General features: G+C 42.7%; 1 protein-coding gene across 3 annotated transcripts in view; it reads right to left on the bottom strand.

Annotated features, from left to right (window-relative positions):
* The window catches only part of ITPK1 (inositol-tetrakisphosphate 1-kinase), a 139,024-nt gene that overhangs the window by 95,636 nt on the left and 21,755 nt on the right, over positions 1-21,633 (bottom strand). For all 3 annotated transcript variants that reach the window (XM_077268176.1, XM_077268169.1, XM_077268183.1), the window contains exon 3: positions 10,705-10,729. In XM_077268176.1, coding sequence (XP_077124291.1) covers positions 10,705-10,729 — 25 coding nt within the window. The remainder of the gene's footprint in view (positions 1-10,704; positions 10,730-21,633) is intronic.

Below are 21,633 nucleotides of genomic sequence, written 5' to 3' on the forward strand. Positions count from 1 at the left end.
TTCCAACAAGACAATGATCCCAAACATAAAGCAAAATCTACAATGTAATGGTTCACAAATAAACGTATCCAGGTGTTAGAATGGCCAAGTCAAAGTCCAGACCTCAATCCAATCGAGAATCTGTGGAAAGAGCTGAAAACTTCTGTTCACAAACGATCTCCATCAAACCTCACTGAGCTCGAGCTGTTTGCCAAGGAAGAATGGGCAAGAATTTCAGTCTCTCGATGTACAAAACTGATAGAGATATACCCCAAGCGACTTGCAGCTGTAATCGCAGCAAAAGGTGGTGCAACAAAGTATTAAGTTAAAGGGGCCGAATAATATTGCACGCCTCAATTTTTCAGTTTTTGAATTTCCACAAAAATTTAAAATAAGCAATAACTTTCGTTCAACTTCACAATTGTATTCCACTTGTTGTTGATTCTTCACCAAAAATTTACATTTGGTATCTTTATGTTTGAAGCATGATATGTGGGAAAAGGTTGAAAGGTTCCAGGGAGCCCAATACTTTCGCAAGGCACTGCACACTACTCTAATTCTGTCCCTATGTTCAAGAATATAACTACAATAATACTGCTCCTATGTACTATAATAATAATAATTTTATTTATATAGCGCCAACATATTCCGCAGCTCTTTACAAATTATAGAAGGAACTTGTACAGACAATAGACATTACAGCATAACAATAATCACAGTTCAAAATAGATACAAAGAGTAATGAGGGCCCTGCTCGCAAGCTTACAAACTATGAGGAAAAAGGGGAGACACGAGAGGTGGATTGTAACAATTGCTTTCATTGTTCGGACCAGACTATAATATAACCACTATAAAACTGCTCGTATATACAAAAATATGATGAAGCTAAAATGTATGTACAGTATGCCAGGATTTTCAGTTTGGATAATGCTCTATAACTTATTAACTAATAGCTAAATATTAGCAGATTATCAGTAAAACATGAATGTATGTTGAAACAGAAGATCTACGATTTATCACAATAATGAATTGTACTTTTTACTAGTGACTCATCCATTGCGATGTCCACAAAGAATCTCAAAAACAAACATTTGCACAATGATTACGCACCTTGTGATTACACTACTGTAGTTCTGGAGAACTCTATTATGTCTGTTTTTTTCATACAAGCAGAAAATAATTGACCCAAGTCTAAAGGTACTGTCACACTCAGCGACGCTGCAGCGATATAGACAACGAGCCGATCGCTGCATCGTCGCTGTTTAGGTCGCTGGGGAGCTGTCACACAGACAGCTCTCTCCAGCGAACAACAATCAGGGGAACGACTTCGGAATCGTTGACACTGTCTTCAACGATGTCGAAGTCCCCCTACAGCACCCGGGTAACCATCGGGTTACTAAGCGCAGGGCCGCGCTTAGTAACCCGATATTTACCCTGGTTACCATTGTAAAAGTAAAAAAAACAGTACATACTCACCTTCTGATGTCTGTCCCGTCCCCCAGCGTCCACAGGGTTACGCGCTGCTGCTCAGAGCTTCCTGCACTGAATGTGTCAGCGCCGGCAGTAAAGCAGAGCACAGCGGTGACGTCACCGCTGTGCTCTGCCGGAGCTGACACATTCAGTGCAGGAAGTTCTCGGCAGCAGCGCGTAACCCTGTGGACGCCGGGGGACGTGACAGACATCAGAAGGTGAGTATGTAGTGGTTTTTTTTTTAACTTTTACAATGGTAACCAGGGTAAATATCGGGTTACTAAGCGCGGCCCTGCACTTAGTAACCCGATGTTTACCCTGGTTACAAGTGAACACATCGCTGGATCGGTGGCACACACGCCGATCCAGCGATGGACAGCGGGTGATCAGCGACGAAATAAAGTTCTGGACTTCTAGCTCCGACCAGCGATATCACAGCAGGATCCTGATCGCTGCTGCGTGTCAAACACAACGAGATCGCTATCCAGGACGCTGCAACGTCACGGATCGTCGTCGTTCTCGCTGCAAAGTCGCTTAGTGTGAAGGTACCTTAAGAAGCCAAACTCGGTCTGGTCAGTTTCTCTTCTGTATAGGTTAGTCACCTTGCTGGATTAGGGATAGTTTATACTGTACTCTTCGCTATAGAATATTAATGACGTGGATGGACATGTTCATCCCTTTAAAATATTTAGTCTCTCTCTGTAAATGAGAGAGGCATAGCTATCTGCCTGCCCGTTATCATTGATGTGGCACAGGTAGTACTGCTTCATTGTCTCTCCCGATAAATGATGTAGGTATACTCTACTGACTTACCGTATTAAACAGTAAATAATGTAGGCACAGGAATTACTGTCTCCTTGACTCTCGCTAAATATTGGCAAAGATATTACTGCTTTTTGCATCACTCACCTAATGATATAAGCACAGATATTACTGTTTGTTCTCTATGCAAAACTATGCAAAAATATTACTGTCTTTGCCTGCCTTTCTCTCTATGTAGGCACAGATAGTACTGCCTCCTAGTTGCTCATTCTAAATGCAAGTGCAAGTATTACGGTCTCCTTGCCTCTCCTGTAAATGTAGGCCCGGATATTACTGCCTCCCTCTCTATGTAAATGCTAATACTACAGATATTTCCATCTCCTGGCTTTCCCTAGGCACAGACAGTACTAGATTTGGAGATCTATAGCTAATCATGTGTTGCATGTGTCTACAGAGACAGCTAGCTTCTGCCTTCATGAGACAGGAGTTTCTTTTGAGGGACCATATAATGAGTGCATTTTTCATAAAGAAATATTAACTGATAACGAAAACATGTGTGGATGATAGGGGGACCAGTCTCTGGGACCCTATGAGAGATTTTATTTTTCTTATGCCATTTGTAATACTTATAAATACAGATAAAAAATATTTTCTATTAAAAAAAGAAGTGTTTTACAGCCCACGCTGTAGGCTGTGGGGGGTTTCGGGGGGATATTCTGGCAGAAAAATAAACAGGTCTTTGGGAATCACAGCACGCCAAGTTTTTTCAGTGTGATCGGTTCCTGACGTCTGTGAGCTTTTTCTGGCTCTGCATTTGAAGCGTCTCACGTTTTCCTGGGGCTCTGGCTTGTAAGCCTCTGCCATTAATATTTCATGTGAAAATAAACCATCTCCAATGTTTCAAGAAAACAGCAGTTTCCTGGCAACATAAAACGTGAAAAAGACTACGGAGAAAAACAGGTTTTTAACTGCCAAAAAAAAATCACACATAAGGGACCCAGGGTGTAGGAACAAGTATTAATAAAACCTCTGCCCAATGGCCGGAGATAGCAGTATGCAGGCCAAGCAGGTCAAGGTACCATGGATGAAGCTATTGAACATGGTGGAGGTGTAGTACCCGAGAGACATACAGAGGCAGCATCTAATCTGATGGCCTATCCCAATTGTATTTATGAATGATCTAATTATGCTTGATTCAGAGCTGAAATCTTCCAGAATTAAGTGTCGGCACTAAGTTGTGCAATCTTTACACCCAAACTGTATACCATCTTGGGTAGGCATTAGAAAAGAGCAGCTGAGCTGATAAAGGAGTATCCCTGATAAGTTCTCTAACTTTCAAAAAACAGTCAGAGGAAGCTCGAGTATAGAACAGAATATAACATATATATGGCCAGTTTTCAGCTAGGGGTCAATGATTGTGGTAATAGAAAGGCATATTAACAATGTACACACAATGGTGTTAAAGTGAACAAACCCTTTAGTCAATGTATAAACAAAATCTTGATTAAAAAAAAAAATTCCAGAATTTATAGAATTTGTTATTTATTTACAGGTTAAACGTATTTTGTTTTGGTAAAAAAATTGCAAAAATATAAAAATAAAATAAAAAAAACAGGAAATGTTGTTCTGATGTTTAGTCTGTTCTAGGGCAATGATTTCAGATCTGGCGGGACGTGTCATCTCATGGGATCTGCTCATGTAATGGAGGTAATGGATCACTCATCTCTGAGCAGTACCATCCCCAGAGAGGAAGCTGCATTATGAAGCTTCTCTGACTGCCCCCACAATCAATAGCCTGTAATTGAACTGTTCTCCCTCCTAGTGGAAACCCCCGGCCTGCAGACTTTACAAATATCACCAACCACACAGTCAGAACAGCAGCTCTATGGGTTATGTTACTGAACAGTCATCCCGATGTTACATGATGTCATTTTGCGCACATTTTTGCAAAATCGATCACTCAAGCCAACGCACAAAACTGTTCTTATTTTGTTATTTGTTGCTGTTTTTGATCCAAATTCTTCAAAATGATGTACAAGGATTGCTGAATTTTGCATGAAATCTTTTTTTCTAACTTTTGTTCCCACTTTTTTAGAGCAAAAAGTTGAATGGTCCTTGAACATTTTACACATTAGTCTTTTAAGTACACAAAAAAAGACAGTTTTTGTACTCCACTAGGGGATTGGAGTAAATAGTACTAAAATTAAGCGACTGTTCAAAAAGTTTCAAATTATGAATTAGGCTAAGGAGTTTGGATAAGGAAAGCAGGCCCATAATGAGGAGTAAAGGAAAGGACGCACACAAGTAAAAATTAGCTTGAAAAAAAAATTATATATATATATATATACGGTATATATATATATATATATATATATATATATATATATATATATATATATATATATATATATATATATATATATAATATTATATACTCGATTGAAAAGTCAGCAGTTTTGCACACGTCTCAGACTGCTGCACCAACTTTTAGAAATGTGGGTAAAATTCGGGCGCTACAGGGTGCTGTCAAATGCGCCTGACAAATGCAGCAATTTAAGCACCAATTTTCTTTCACGCAGTCTAAGGCTACGTTCACATTAGCGGCGGGCGCCGCAGCGGCGCCGCATGCGTCATGCGCCCCTATATTTAACATGGGGGCGCATGGACATGCGTCGCACTTGCGTTTTGCGCCGCATGCGTTGCTGCGGCGCCCGCGTCCGGGCGCAGAGGACGCAGCAAGTTGCATTTTTGCTGCGTCCAAAATCAATTAAAAAAAGGACGCATGCGGCGCAAAACGCAGCGTTGTGCATGCGTTTTGCTGCGTTTTTGTTTGCGTTGTGCGCTGCGGCGCCGACGCTGCGGCGCACAACGCAAATGTGAACGTAGCCTAAATTATGTATGTTACCCTGCACTCCCCATCCTCTATGTAGCACGATCAGAGTGTCTGAGGGGTCAGAACTGATGACTCGCTCCCAGGTAAACTACACAGAGAACACCACAACTTCTCCTGGGAGAGCTGCACAATATACAAACAACTGCATCCATGGAACACAGCTGCATGAGAAGCCCAAGCAGGGAACAAGTGTGAAAGTCCCTTTAATCATGGCCCTGAAATCACAGATCACCAGATGTGGAGAGGCGAAGCCGAACCCTCGCTGCCCTCATGCTGGAAATATATCAACTTCCCAGAGGACTAGAGGAAATGACGACAGGAGATCATTATACCAAACACAACACTACATTAAGGAGAAACCGCACAGCTAGAGAAGACCCTTCACTGTGCAAACAACCACCTTCTCAGGGAGAGGAACGTTTGTGCCTATGACAACACTGCATGGACTTCTTTCTGGCAGCCTAAAGTTATCACTGGGAAACTAGTCACATCGCTTATTGATGATGTTCTTCAACATGCCAAAATAATGAAATATGAGCTACACATACACAGAACATATCCTGGTTTAACCTGGTCATCTCCTGTATATAATTATATATGTACAGCTGGTATAACCTGGACATCTCCTGTATATAATGGGTAAGGAAAGTATACAGACAAGATGGAGTGCAGAGGGTACATTAATGAGAAAAAAATTAACTTTTTTGAATTTACAAAATGGCTGTGCAGCGCCCCAGAGTCCTGGTCGTTGCAGTAATGTCGCTCTTCCACCAGGGGGAGTGATGTTATGTCTGATTGTACTAAAGGAGTTCACCTTGCCAGGTATCACAGTCACACACTACACTTCACACTCCTGTCCACCAGGGGGAGCAAAGGTACTATCTATTAGGGCACTCCTCACACACGGGTAAAAGTGGTGGGTTGGATAGGAAGTGAGTCAGAAGCTGCCTGGGTTTGACCCAGAGAGGACCTGTCAGGCAGACAGGGGGAAAGGAGGAACATCTGAGCTGCAGACAGAGGGTCCCCGTCAGGCGTGGGATCCTGACAGAGGCCAAGCACGAGATAGAACGTTACGGAGCTGCGCCTGCACCCATTGCGGCAGCATCCTAAGAAAGGACACGAAGCGAAGTGTAATGTGGAGAGTGAGAAACGAAGTCACAGCACAAGGAGATAATACCGGGAGGAGTTCTGCCCCGAGATCGGCAGCCTCCTTCTGAGGCGCGTAGCCGGTGGCCGGAATACCGAGGGAGTAATTGGCTCTACGCATTACTTCAGAGACCGGCAGGACAGTCAATTCCAAGTTGGCTGCCCAACCTTAATACCTATGACAGCTGGTATAACCTGGGCAGCTCCTGTATATAATTATATATGGACAGCTGGTATAACCTGGGCATCTCCTGTATATAATTACATATGTACAGCTGGTATAACCTGGACATCTCCTGTATATAATTATATATGTACAGCTGGTATAACCTGGGCATCTCCTGTATATAATTATATATGTACAGCTGGTATAATCTGGACATCTCCTGTATATAATTATATATGTACAGCTGGTATAACCCGGACATCTCCTGTACATAATTATATATGTACAGCTGGTATAACCTGGGCATCTCCTGTATATAATTCTATATCTACATCTAGTATAACCTGGGCATCTCCTGTATATAATTATATATGTACAGCTGGTATAACCTGGGCATCTCCAGTATATAATTATATATGTACAGCCGGTATAACCTGGGCATCTCCTGTATATAATTATATATGTACAGCTGGTATAACCCGGACATCTCCTGTACATAATTATATATGTACAGTTGGTATAACCTGGGCATCTCCTGTATATAATTATATATGTACAGCTGGTATAACCTGGACATCTCCTGTATATAATTATATATGTACAGCTGGTATAACCTGGACATCTCCTGTATATAATTATATATGTACAGCTGGTATAACCTGGACATCTCCTGTATATAATTATATATGTACAGCTGGTATAACCCGGGCATCTCCTGTACATAATTATATATGTACAGCTGGTATAACCTGGGCATCTCCTGTATATAATTATATATGTACAGCTGGTATAACCTGGACATCTCCTGTATATAATTATATATGTACAGCTGGTATAACCCGGACATCTCCTGTACATAATTATATATGTACAGCTGGTATAACCTGGGCATCTCCTGTATATAATTATATATGTACAGGTGGTATAACCTGGACAATAAAGGAATGAATCCAGGCACTGACAGCTAGCAGAGAAGACGTGACAACCCATTTAAACATAGAGTATATGTCTTCTGTGAAACTATAACCACAGCCATTAAAATAAGTCTTTATTTGATTCCCTAAATGTGCTGGGAATAATAAACATTCTTGAGAGGTTTTCTATTTTGCTTCATTGAAATGGTTACACTGCTTTTTAGGGACCCTGATGGGCATATGTACCTTTCATAAGATGTCCCATGTGATATTTCCAATGCTGTCAGTTGCTCCTTAGTGACATGCCACTATCTTTTTGTAGTTAGAATTCACCAATACTACGCAAACCTGAGGAACAACTACAATGCAGCAGATCTCTGCAGAATTGGAAATATACATTGAGTTCACTTCATTGACCTCTCAGTATTTCTGTGTCAGTGTTCACCTTGCCTTGCATTTTATTCATCACCAGGAAGAACTGAGCTGTGTGTTCCTCTTCTCTAATGCACTGAGTCCCCTGCTGAATAATGGTTGTATTTCTATTCCATTGCTGTTATTAACACAGAGGAATTAAACTTTTTTCTTTTTTTGAGTAGTTGTCGCTTTGCAGGTCCTCCTTAAAGAATATGATTTTTAAACTCTGAGAACAAACTGACATTTTGCAGAAAGCAGCAGCTGAAGGATTTTTGCAGCGTTTCCAGCTGTCACTTAACTGCGACATAAGATTACCACATTTGAATACAAGTGCTTTTGTTATCAGGGTGCAAATAAGCTGCCAGCTCCTCCGCCTTCAACCGGGGCCTTCCAAGGCGGCACGGGAAGGCGAGATAAACAATTATGAAAGGAAATGCAAATATATATTTTTTTTCCTTGAAAAGGAAAAATCATCTGGAACTTGAACAAGAGTACAAAAAGTGGTGCTCTATATTATATGGTAATCCTGATATGGTAATCCTGAGCCTTCTAGTTCATGAATAAATATGGAGTAGTCACTGTGTACAATACATTATTTACAGGTTACTGATCCTGAGTTACCTCCTGTATTATACCCCAGAGCTGCAGTCACTATTCTGCTGGTGCTGTCACTGTGTACATACATTACATTACTGATCCTGAGTTACACCCTCTATTATACCCCAGAGCTGCACTCACTATTCTGCTGGTGCAGTCACTGTGTACATACATTACCTATCCTGTACTGATCCTGAGTTACATCCTGTATAAGGCTGTGTGCACACAGTGCGTTTTTGATGCGTTTCGGCTGCATTTTTTCCACGTGGAAATGGGCCAAAAATGCTATGAAATACTTATGCAAGCTAATTCAATGACAATCCTGAAGTGTTGTGCACATCACATGATCAGTAAATTTCCTTTGAGTTTTTGCAGTGCGTTTTTTTTGGGCAGCATATCAATTCTTTGTGCGTTTCTACAATGTTTTTCACCCATTGACTTCAATTGGGTCAGTCAAATCCGCAGCAAAAAACGCAGGAATAAAAAGGTTTGCGGATTTGCTGAGTTTGTTTGCGTTTATATCGGCTTTCTATGGTGTTTCAGTGTGGGAAACACTGGTGCAGTGGTTCTTATCGGCAGTAACGCTACCGCCGGTAAGATACTTGGTCAGCGTGCTGCCAGGTCACGCTGTCAGCGTGACCCCGCAGCTGTGACCCGCAGCGGTGACCAGCGATAAAAAGCTTACTGCAGGTCAGCAGTCATTGGCGGATGAGACTACTGCTCCCATCGGGCTACGTCTGCGGTCACTGATCTGCCGGCGCCTGTGCTCACAGTTATATATAATAAAAAAAAAAAAAGTTAAATAATTACATATATATTCAAATAAAAATAAAAAACCCATCATACTCACCTACCACCAAATTCCCTCGTCTCATCTCCTAGAAAAATGCAAAATAATAAACCACCATATAGTCACCTGTCCGCCGTAGTCCAGGTAATCCCGAGTGTCCCACGGCGATCTCACGTGCAGAACAGTCACATCGGGAGATGTGACTGCTCTACACAGTTGCTGGGGATACACTGACAGGAGGTAATCGCTCCCGCAGTGTATCACTGAGCTGCCATGAGAAAGTTCACCAGAGCTGATCAGCTCCGATGCTCTCACTTACGGCACCGCTGAGTGAGAACTTTCTCACGGCAGCTCAGTGATGCATTGCGGGAGCGATTAACTCCTGTCAGTGTATTGCCGGCTGTGTTTGATAGTAGTCATAGCAGTGACTGCTCTCAAAGACATCATGATCCTCGTGGGACATTATGGATTATCTTCTCGGGGACAGGTGAAGAATATTGTGGTTTATTATTTTATTTTTGTTGCAGGAGACGTTGGCGTCAGTGGATTAAGAGTTTGGCGAGTATGGTTTAATTAAGATTCATTAAAGGAGTCTATGTGCCTTTAATTGATGCGCCTTTTCTGGGGCGGCTGAGAGCTTATGTTTTTAGTCAGGAAAGGGGCCAATATCCATGGCCACTTCCTAGACTATTAATAACAGTCTGCAGCTGTCTGCCTAACCTTTGCTGGTTAGATTTTATAGGGGGAGCCATGTCAATTTTTTTCTGGGGTCCCCCTGTAAACTAGCCAGTAAAGGCTAAGCAAACAGCTGTGAGCTGTTATTCATAGCCTGGGAACCTTTTTGGCTATTGGCTCCTTCCCAGAATATTAACATCAGCCTTCATGTTTCCCTCTGCTGGCTATTAAAATTACGGGGGAGACCACGCAATTTTTTTTATTATTTTTTTTTTCCTTTAAAATTAACAGTTGCTGTTTGGTTACAGCCTATTCAGTTCGTTCTGTTAATGCCCCTACATAGGATGGTGACAATGTGTGTGTTTGTTTGTGTTTACTTACCGATATAGTAATGAGGGTATTGGGCTGACACCTTTTCATTACTAAGCCTAGGGCTAGAGGTCAATGACAGCTGCTGACACCAAACCCTAATCCCATAACCCTAATGCCACTGCTTCAGCATGAAAAAGGTAGTCTTGAACCAAGAAAATACATCACAAAACTTTTTTTTTTAATATCTTTATTTAGCTAAAAAAGGCCTTCATTGCTATACAGAAACGTATGCAAAATCTCATGCATAAAAGCATACATAAACGCGTTTTTGCCTTTTTTTGCGTGTTTTTCCTTCCAAGAGATGCAGAAACCTTGCAGAAATTTCTGCAAGCAAATACTCAACGTGCGCACATAGCCTTTTACTCCAGAGAGGCACTCACTATTCTGCTGGTGAATTCACTGTGTACATAAGCAAGATATCCACTTTCAGGGTTTTCAATGATTTCTCTGGATTAGGAAGTCAGATAAAACCAACTATGACATATGCAATTTATGAAGTCTGAAAATAAAAAGTGATCCTACTCACCTGTACGACTTCAATCCCTCGCTTCCTAGAAGAGGAAAAGAAAATTTCAATAAGAAACAACATAAATAGTCAGTAATAGTGGTATGCTCAATATTAATGAATGGTTATTAATTCTTCTTAAATCTGTACTGAGCACATTGCCTTGTGGAAGGTTTAGCTGATATTACATGTATTACTCCTGTACTTAGCTCAGGGTAGATGGTAACACCATATGTAGCGAACACGTGCTATGTCGGACATATATACCCACGCGACCCACAGGAAGGGGAGGACACACTTTACACGGACACCAAGTGGACACCAGGTTGTATGCTGGACAGCTGATATGCGAGTTAACCACGTGCTTTTTCATTCAACCATGTTTTTGACAGACAGACGCAATCTAGTATTCAGGATCCCAGGAAAGATGGGGAACAAACGGACAATCTCTTTGTAGCTATTTGACCTATTTTATGTTTTGCTGCAATGATGCTTTTTGGTGGACAATCCAATAAACCACTACATTAACTTTAGAGTATCGCATCTGGTAAAGACCCCTGAATAAATATACAAAACAAGTACGGTATATTTAACATGGTAACAGCAGAAGCTTCAGGTACTGGGGTACGTGCCAGTGACCACTCCTGCAGCTCTAGAAAGAATATGGACTTTATTACACCCAATAGTTTATGAGAAATGTCCCTCTCTCAACAAAATCTCTTCCCCAAGCTCACTATAGAAAGAGAAATGAATGATACCCAAAAGCACAGACTACAAGTTAAACTACAGATTTCAGGGTCACAGATAAACAAATGGAAAACGTATTCCATCACTGAGCGGTGATACAATCTGAGCGGGATTCGTGGCTTTCCCAGGCTCGAAATGCAATTATCAAAACATAATACTGGAATGACGTGAAATTTGGAATAGCAGGATGTTTTAGGATCTACTGTTTATGGCAGGAATCACTCTGATTAGATGATCTGCATGAAGGCTCCAGCACCGATATAATATAAAGCTACTTTATAAATGAGGGACTGATATAAGAGGGTCTGATAACGCTCCAGTACTGATATAACCTTCAGACATTACATCATATGTGACTGATATTAGCCTCTTATAACCAGGGCTGTGGAGTAGGAGTCAGTATAAAATGGACTGACTCAGTCTACTAAAACCTAATAAATCGGGTACAGTATTTAAATGCAGGATGTGCTGAATATTTTTTCATAAGAATTTGGGAAAGTTATGAAATGTCTTATAAATGTCTGTTCTATTCCTGACCTAAGGATCTCTTTTGGTGGAGATGAATCTGTGCTGCACTTGCTGTACATGCTCAGTAGTAAAGCTCCTCCTCTAAAGATCAGAGCAAAAAGGCACTGATAAGGAATGCCTGCAGCTCTGCACTCATCACAAGAACTGCTAGAGTGAACGGAAAACAGGATAGGCAAGCACTACTTGAAGCATATCTAAACTTTCAATAAACTGTGCATAAATGAATAGTCCAGTTCATCTTTTAGTTTTCTTTTCTTCTGATATCATGTTTGGGGAGATTAGTTGATCTGATGCTCTTTAGGTTATTAGCTATGGTACCAGTTTCAGTTTCTTTCTGGGGTATGATTCAGCACAAACTTGCTTCCTCCCTCCTCCCCTCTTCATAGGCCGTGAAGCATCAGGATATGAAACATTTACTGAGCTGTACCCTGAGAAATGCCTGAAATTAAATGTTCAGAGTAAAGCTATCTAATAACATGCATTACAAACTTTTTGTCATCTGTACTTTTGATTTATGAAAAGTTTGCTTTATTACTATCCAAAATTCCCTATTCTTGCAGGAATTACAATATACTTTTTTTTATGTAAAAGGACAATTATTTTCAGAGCTAATATATATAATTACAAATAGAGATGTTTGGGTCCTGCGGGTTAGGCTGAACATACAAAAGGTTTGGATACCAAAACAGTACACGGACCCCACTCACTTGAATGGGGGGGCTCTCACATCCAGTGTGTGCCACGCTGTCACGTGCATGAGAACACTGCAAACACTGCTTCTAATCATCATCGCCATTCAGACAGCCACGGTTCCCATGCTATCAAAGACACTGCGTGAGTCAGCAGCTGTGATCGGAGGTATAACGTTTTACCTCCGGTCATTGGTTTTGGCTGATGGGGCTACTGCTCCCATCAGCCGACGCCTGCTGCCGCTAATAACAGTGAGAGCAGGAGTGGTCGATGGGAGTATTTTTCAGCAGGCGCCTGCCCTGTAAATAAATAAATAAATAAAAAAAGTTGTGGGTTTCCCTGTATTTTTGAGACCCAACAAGGCAAAACTCACAGCTGGGGGCTGCAACCCTTAGCTGTCAGCTTCAACAAGGCTGGTTATCAAGAAAAGAGGGGTTGCCACGTCATATTTTTTAATTATTTAAATAATTTTTAAAAAACGTAGTGGGGTCCCCCCATTTTTGACAACCAGCCAAGCCAAAGCAGACAGCTGGGGGCTGGTATTCTCAGGCTCATAAGGGGCCATGGATATTGCCCCCCCACCACCACCAAAAAATAGCAGCCCACAGCCACCCAGAAAAGGTGCATCTATCTATTAGATGTGCCAATTCTGGCACTTTGTCTGGCTCTTTCCACTTGCCCTGTAGCGGCAGTAAGTGGGGTTCATATTTGTGGGGTTGATGTCATCTTTGTATTGTCAGGTGATATCAAGCCCACGGATTACTAATGGAGAGGCGTCTATAAGACACCTATCCATTATTAATCCTATGGCTTTATAGTAAATGAAGACACAGCCAGAATAAAGTCTTTTATTTTAAATAAAAAAAACAACACTTTTACTTTTTTTTTATTAAAAAATAAACACAGTTATACTACTAACTCTGATCTCATGAACGGCCTTTGGTCTTGCCCTGCAACGGTTTCATTTTGGGTACTAGTTTCAAACTTGGTTAATACTATTTGGGGTCTGAGATACACCCTGTCTCCCTATTTAGCCTTATTACAGTTCTGGAATAATACGGATGATATTGGCAAGAAGATGGGTGGTCCTCCTATACTGATGCATACTTTGCTTATATTGGTGAAGAAACTGCTCCTTAAATATTGGCTTGATCCAAACTTATCCTCCATTGTACAATTAATAGCACAAATAAAGCATTTTATGGAGGTGGAGCAAAGGGATGCCTTATGTAATAAAGAAACACAAGCGGACAAGTTTCTTTTGAAATGGAGGCAATTTATTGTGAATTGCAGCTCTTTGGGGAGAAAAAGGAGTATGGTTGAGCCTTTCACATCTACCGCTTGGTACATACTAGAGGATCTAAAAAACAACCTGGTGTTACTATGGCTGAATTAAAGTAGGGGAGGATATTTCCAGGTCTAGGTTTATAATTTAATCACAATATAACAGTTTTTCATGATGGTGTTCAATATAGCTTAACGTCAGCTAGTTCACATATTCAAATAGTTGATGTTAGTTTAAGGTTCACCACCGCCAGAGCCGCCGCCTCACCCCTACCTTCTGTCTCTTCCCCACTATCCCATAGAATGTAAGTCCTCAAGGAAAGGGTTCTCTCCCCTCTGTACCAGTCTGTCACTGTAAACCTGTTTACTGTAAACGATATCTATAACCCTGTATGTAACCCCTTTCTCATGTACAGCACCATGGAATTAATGGTGCTATTTAAATAAATACCGGTTTTTACTTACCGGTAATAGGATTTTACAGAGTCCACGACAGCTCCCTACGAGAGAGGGGATCTGCCCACCATCTTGGACAGGAACCTACAGGATTTAAAGGGGCGGTCTCCCTCACCACTCCAGTTTGTATTTCAGAGTATAAGGGACACCGCCATTGAGTTAGTACACAATCATATATACTTAAACATTACTAAATACCATCACCTCTAAAGAGTGACAACTAAAGGCACACCTTCCAACAGAGTGCAGGAATCCAGTGATTAACTACCGGGGGGGAATGTGCGGGTGCTGTCGTGGACTCTGTAAAATCATATTACCGGTAAGTAAAAACCGGTTTTCCTATCGCCACGACAGCACCCTACGAGAGACTTTCAAAGACTAATCACCTAGGAGGGAACACAGAACTAAGTACTGAACGGCCAAATTCTAAGTTGGCCTTAGATGATAGATCAAGACGGTAATGTTTATAAAAGGTGGAAGGAGATGACCAAGTTGCCGCCTTACATATCACGTCTATGGAGACGTCTGTTTTCTCCGCCCAGGATGAGGCCATGGCTCGAGTAGAGTGGGCCTTGATGCCTTCCGGTGGTATTTGACCTTTGGCAGAATAGGCAAGACATTGCATCTCTGATCCATCTGGCGATAGAACCTTTTGTTACACTCGTCCCTTTCCTTGGATTCTGGAAGGAAACAAACAGAGCCCTACTCTGCCTCCAAGGTTCGGTCTTGTGCAAGTATTCTAATACTGTTCTTCTAACATCTAGCATATGACATTTCTGTTTTTCTGCTGAAACTGGATTGTCACAAAATGATGGTAGATATATCTCCTGACTTCTGTGGAACTTGGAAGCTACCTTTGGTAAATATGCTGGATCTGGTTTTAAAACAATCCTATCCTGAAAGACCATTAGATAGGGAGGGTCTACTGACAATGCTTGCATATCACTCACTCTTCTAGCAGAAGTCAAGGCTACTACTTTAAAGTTAAAATTTTAATGGAGACAGAATCTAACGGCTCAAAGGGGGGGTTCTGTTAAAGCATCCAAAACCAAATTTAGATCCCATGGCGGTAATCTAGCAATATGAATCGGGTTACTACGTTCACTAGCTTTAATTAATCTGGATACCCATCTAATTCCCGCCACATTGCTGTTATACAATGCTCCTAGGGCTGATACCTGAACTCTAAGGGTATTTACCGCCAACCCCAATTCTCGGCCTTTCTGTAAAAACTCCAGAATTGCCGGAATTGGAACCTTGTCTGTTAATGGATGTTGATGAAAGGCAAGGAACTTCTTCCAGACCTTAGAATAAATTTTAGTAGTAACTTCTTTTCAGCTACTTAAAAGGGTAGATATTAAGGCGTTTGAGAAACCCCTTCTCTCTAGCGTCTCCCTCTCAAATTCCACGCCGTCAAATGTAGAGACTCCACATTGGGGTAACGAAATGGACCTTGAGAGAGAAGTTCCGGACTCGAGGGCAACACCCAAGGGTCGGTCACTGACATTGCCCTGAGTAAGGAGAACCATGCCCTCCTGGGCCAGAAGGGGGCAATTAGGATTACTCTCGCCCTCTCCTCCCTGATCTTCTTGAGAACTAGAGGAATCAGACACATTGGGGGAAATGCATATGCTAGAGGGAAATCCCAATGAGCCTGAAGGGAGTCCACTATACAAGGTTTGTCTGCTACCCGAAGGGATGAAAACTTCCTGGTCTGTCTGTTTTCCCTTGTAGCAAACAGATCTATAACGGGTAACCCCCAAAGACCCACTATCTGTTTGAACACTAGCCGGTTTAGAGACCATTCTCCCTGACGTAGAGAATGACGGCTGAGGTAATCTGCCTCTGTATTGTGTTCTCCTCGTATGTGGACTGCTGATAGAGAGAGGAAGTGAGCTTCGGCTATGCCAATTATGTCTGCGGTGGTGTTCATTAGAGATCTTGACCTTGTCCCTCCCTGATGGTTGAGATATGCCACTACTGTCATGTTGTCTGACTGTACCCTTACATGTGAATCCCGCAAGATCGGTAGCCACCTGAGTAGGGTATATTTTACTGCCGTAAGTTCCTTCCAATTTGAGGATCTTTGGGTTTCTAGGAGAGAACATTGCCCTTGTGTCCAAATATCTCCTATGTGAGCTCCCCATCCTATCGGGCTGGCATCGGTTGTGACCGTGTTGTCTGGTACTATTCCCCAATGTACCCCTTTTGACAAATGTGCCATATTTAGCCACCATTTCAGACTGTAAAGAGTGGCGGTGGATAGTCTGAGTCTTCCGTTCAGGCGACCTTGAAGACTTCTTTCCGCATCTAAGATCTGAGTTTGCAATATCCGAGTATGGAATTGAGCCCACTGAACGGCCGGTATACATGATGTTAACGACCCCAGAAGAGACATTGCGTCTCTCAAGGTCAGATCTGGATATTTTCTTACAGTCCTGACTTTGTGCATAATCCTCTGCTTTTTTTCTTCTGGAAGGAGACCTAGCTGATCCTCTGAATTTAGCAGAATACCGAGGAAAGTCTGACCCGTTGATGGCTCTAGTTTTGATTTCTTTAGGTTGACCAGCCAACCCAGGTCCTGCAGAGATGATATTATACAGTTTAGGAGAATCTTACACTGGAGAAATGAATTTCCCACTACCAGGAAGTCATCCAAGTAGGGTATAACTAATGTATCCTGTTCTCTGATATAGGCCATTACTTCCGCAATGATCTTAGTAAACACCCTCGGTGCCATAGACAATCCAAATGGCATTGCCCTAAATTGAAAATGTCTGACCTGATTGTTCAAGAGCACCGCCATTCTGAGGAACCGCTGATGATCCTTGTGAATGGGCAGATGGTAGTACGCATCTTGTAGATCCAGGACTGTCATATAACACCTGGGAAAAAGAAGTTTAGTCGCTGATTTAATGGATTCCATTTTAAAGGCATGGTATTGTAGAAATTTGTTCATCTTTCGTAAATTTATGATGGTTCGAAAGGATCCATCAGTCTTGGAAATCAAAAATAAAGGGGAATAAAATCCCTCCCCTTCCTGATCTTTCGGTACCTCTACAATAACCTCCTTTTGTCTCAACAGCTGAACCTCTCTTTCCAGTGCCTCCTGTTGATCTGAAGAATTGAGGGCAGTCAATACATAGTAACCAGGAGGTATCTCCCGAAATTCTAATTTTAATCCTGACGCAACTATACCCAGAATCCAGCTGCTGGAAGTTATTCTGGCCCATTGACTATAGAAATATCTTAACCTGCCCCCTACTGGAAGTTGTGATTTATCGGTAATTGCGTCTACGTCTTGAAGATGATGATGAGGTATTGAAGTCTGAACCTTTCTTCCTTGGCTCCGTCGACTCCCAATCCCGGTTTGAATAAGGTCTCCGGTATGGCATGCGTTTCTTGAAGGTATTCCTAAAGGTAGGATTGAATACTTTAGGAAATCCCTTCTTCCTATCCTCTGCCTTGGCAAGGATGTCATCCAGCACAGGGCCAAATAAGTACTCACCCCTGCATGGAATAGTACACAGTTTAGCTCTAGCCTGAGCATCCCCTTTCCAGGTCTTAAGCCATAGGGCTCGCCGGGCAGCATTCGAGATTCCCGCTGATCTGGCTGCAAGCTTCAGAGAGTCCACCGACGCATCTGCCAAATACGCCACACCCTCACGAATCTGAGACAGGGAGTTCAGTAATTTGTCTCTAGGCACCTTAGATTTCAGCTGCTCCTCCAGCTGGGTTACCCAGACCATAACTGATCTGGCAGTGCAAGTACTAGAGATTGCAGGATTGAATGCTCCTGACGACGACTCCCAAACCTTTTTCAGAAACATATCCACTTTTCTATCTGACGGATCCTTTAGAAGACCTACATCCTCTAGAGGTAAAGTACCTGACTTAGATGTAGAAGCCACGGCTGCGTCCACTTTAGGGACCTTCACCCACTCAGCTAAATCCTTATCATCAAAGGGATATCTTCTCTTTGCAGATGACGGCAAAAAACCTTTGTCCTGCTTATCCCATTCACGCTTAATAAGGTCCTTAACTGTGTCTACTACCGGAAATGACCTACGATTCTTCTGACACAAGCCCGCAAACATTATATCCTGAGTTGATCTCGGCTCCTTGTTCTCCACAACCCCCATGGTTGTGCGAACCGCCTTAAAGAATACATCCATATTATCCACCGAAAAACATGGCCTTCCCTCTTCATCCGAGGAGGATGGTGATGAGGAGCCTGAACATTCGCCCTCCCGTAAAGACGGGCTAGATCCGGGTGATAAGTCCCTCATAGACCTCTCATGGCGACTGCCTTTAAGGGAATAATTTATTTCTTCCCTGATGACCGCCCTGAGGTCTGATGAACGAAGGGGAGCCTCTTCCTCTAAGGACCGACAGATACAAGCCTGGCAAAGCCTTTTATTATAGCTATCAGGCAAGGGTACTGTGCATAATGCACAGTGCTTAGGTTTAGACTTTGATGTCTTTTTGACCTACAACAAAGCACAAGAAAAAAACGGACCATACCAGCACTAGGTGTAACTTTAACACTCACCAAAGGCTGACCCCAAAGGTACCGGTTTTGGAGGAGGTGAATCCACACGTGACGCTGGGGCGCTCGCACGCGATTGCCCCCGTACCACACTGCTGCTACTCCTTGAGCGGCTACCGCTCTTGCTGCGCTGCTCAGGCACCTCCACCTGAAGGTGCTCTGCGTCCCCTACCGAGGACATGTTGTCGCTCACTCATTCCACAGCCACCGCTGTTTAATAGCTGCAGCCGTGCCTCCTCCCCCGGCCTCCACCGGAAGTGTATCAACTACTTCCGGATCTCCAGCACTGATGAGACGCCGAGTCGGCGCCGCGCTCTCGCGACCCAGGGCGGCTCTGCCCGACCCCTGGGACAAGGTCTCCACATGGCCAGACGAGGAGGGGTCTGCAAGCAGGACACCCCCGACGCTGCTTCCAGCATCCCCGTCTCTGCCGTTCCCGCAGACACCGCACAGAGGCTGATGGAGCTGGGTAAGAGCTTCGTGCTTCCGCACCTGTCTGTTCCCATCTAGGACAGGAACCCAAACTGGAGTGGTGAGGGGGACCGCCCCTTTAAATCCTGTAGGTTCCTGCCCAAGATGGTGGGTGGATCCCCTCTCTCGTAGGGTGCTGTCGTGGCGATAGGAAAAATAATAATAAGGTTTTTAATTTCAATTTCTGTGTTCTATTTCGTGCCAGCTTAATTCGCTAAAGTCAGCATTATCTGCCATTCCTGCGTACAGGCATCTGTTTTTTTTTCTATACAATCTGGTATATAAATGTATTTTTCAAAAATTTTAATAAAAATTAGGTTTTAAAAAACACTGTTATACTCAACAAACGCCTATTTCCACTGAATCCCTTGTCTCCTGTAAAAAAACAAAAATAAAAAACAACAATAATCCCTCACCTGGCCATCATTCTGTCCCATGCCATAATCCATGCCATGGGGATAAACGGATTTCAACCTAGACAGTGCCAAGATGCGATAGTCCAGGCTGAAAATAACTGGTGAATGAGCTGCTGCGGGGACCTCGGTGAAATCCCTGGTAGCACTGGTAGAAAGTCTCACGGTACAGAGTTCACTGCAGTTCAAATTCACAGCAGTGAAATTCTCCAGGTGAACTTGCCTCTGCTCAGTGAAACTTTTTCACGGTGCTAGGGGGTATCTCACTGAGGTCACCGCAGTTCAGCCTGACTGGCAACGCAGCCTCAGTGACCGGCAGTAACCTCAATGACATCACTGCTAGTCACTGATGCTTCGCTCGCAACAGCTCATTCAACAGTGTTTCTCACCCTGGACGATCACACTTTACCCCATCCAGGTTGAAAACTATTTAACCCACTGACATCGATTATGGCGTGGGACAGAAAAATGGATAGGTGAGGGACATTGTTGTTTTTTAAGTTATGTTTTATTACAAGAGACAAGGGATTCAGTGGAATTAGATGCTAGGTGAGTATAACTGAGTTTGTTATTTTTAACCCCTTAATCCCATATGACGTACTATCCCCTCGAGGTGACCTGGGACTTAATTCCCAGTGACGGGGTAGTACGTCATATGCGATCGGCCGCGCTCACGGGGGGAGTGCGGCCGATCGCGGCCGGGTGTCAGCTGACTATCGCAGCTGACATCCGGCACTTTGTGTCAGGAGCGGTCACGGACCGCCCCCGGCACATTAACCCCCGGCACACTGCAATCAAACATGATCGCAGTGTTCCAGCGGTATAGGGAAGCATCGCGCAGGGAGGGGGCTCCCTGCGTGCTTCCCTGAGACACCCGGAGCAACGCGATGTGATCGCGTTGCTCCGAGCGTCTCTTACCTCCTATCCCTGCAGGCCCCGGATCCAAAATGGCCGTGTGGCTGCATCCGGGTCCTGCAGGGATTACTTCCGGGTCCAGAGCAGGCGCTGGTAAGCCTGCAGCGCTGTCAGTCAGATCGCTGATCTGACAGAGTGCTGAGCAAACTGTCAGATCAGCGATCTGTGATGTCCCCCCTGGGACAAAGTAAAAAAGTTTAAAAAAAAATTCCACGTGTAAAAAAAAAATTAAAAAAAAATATTCCTAAATAAAGAAAAAAAAATAAAATTATTATTCCCATAAATACATTTCTTTATCTTTTTTTTTTTTTTTAAATAATAAAAGTATACATATTTAGTATCGCTGCGTCCGTAACGACCCAACCTATAAAACTGTCCCACTAGTTAACCCCTTCAGTGAACACCGTAAGAAAAAAAAAACGAGCCAAAAAAAGCTTTATTATCAAACCGCTCAACAAAAAGTGGAATAACACGCGATCAAAAAGATGATTATAAATAACCATGGTACCGCTGAAAACGTCATCTTGTCCCGCAAAAAACAAGCCATCATACAGCATCATAAGCAAAAAAATAAAAAAGTTATAGTCCTCAGAATAAAGCGATGCAAAAATAATTATTTTTTTCTATAAAATAGCTTTTATCGTATAAAAGCGCCAAAACACAAAAAAAATGATATAAATGAGATATCGCTGTAATCGTACTGACCCGACGAATAAAACTGCTTTATCAATTTTACCAAACGTGGAACGGTATAAACGCCTCCCCCAAAAGAAATTCATGAATTGCTGGTTTTTGGTCATTCTGCCTCACAAAAATCAGAATAAAAAGCGATCAAAAAATGTCATGTGCCCGAAAATGTTAACAATAAAAACGTCAACTCGTTCCGCAAAAAACAAA

The sequence above is a fragment of the Ranitomeya variabilis genome, chromosome 1 (assembly GCF_051348905.1).
Source record: "Ranitomeya variabilis isolate aRanVar5 chromosome 1, aRanVar5.hap1, whole genome shotgun sequence".
NCBI classification, from domain to species: domain Eukaryota; kingdom Metazoa; phylum Chordata; class Amphibia; order Anura; family Dendrobatidae; genus Ranitomeya; species Ranitomeya variabilis.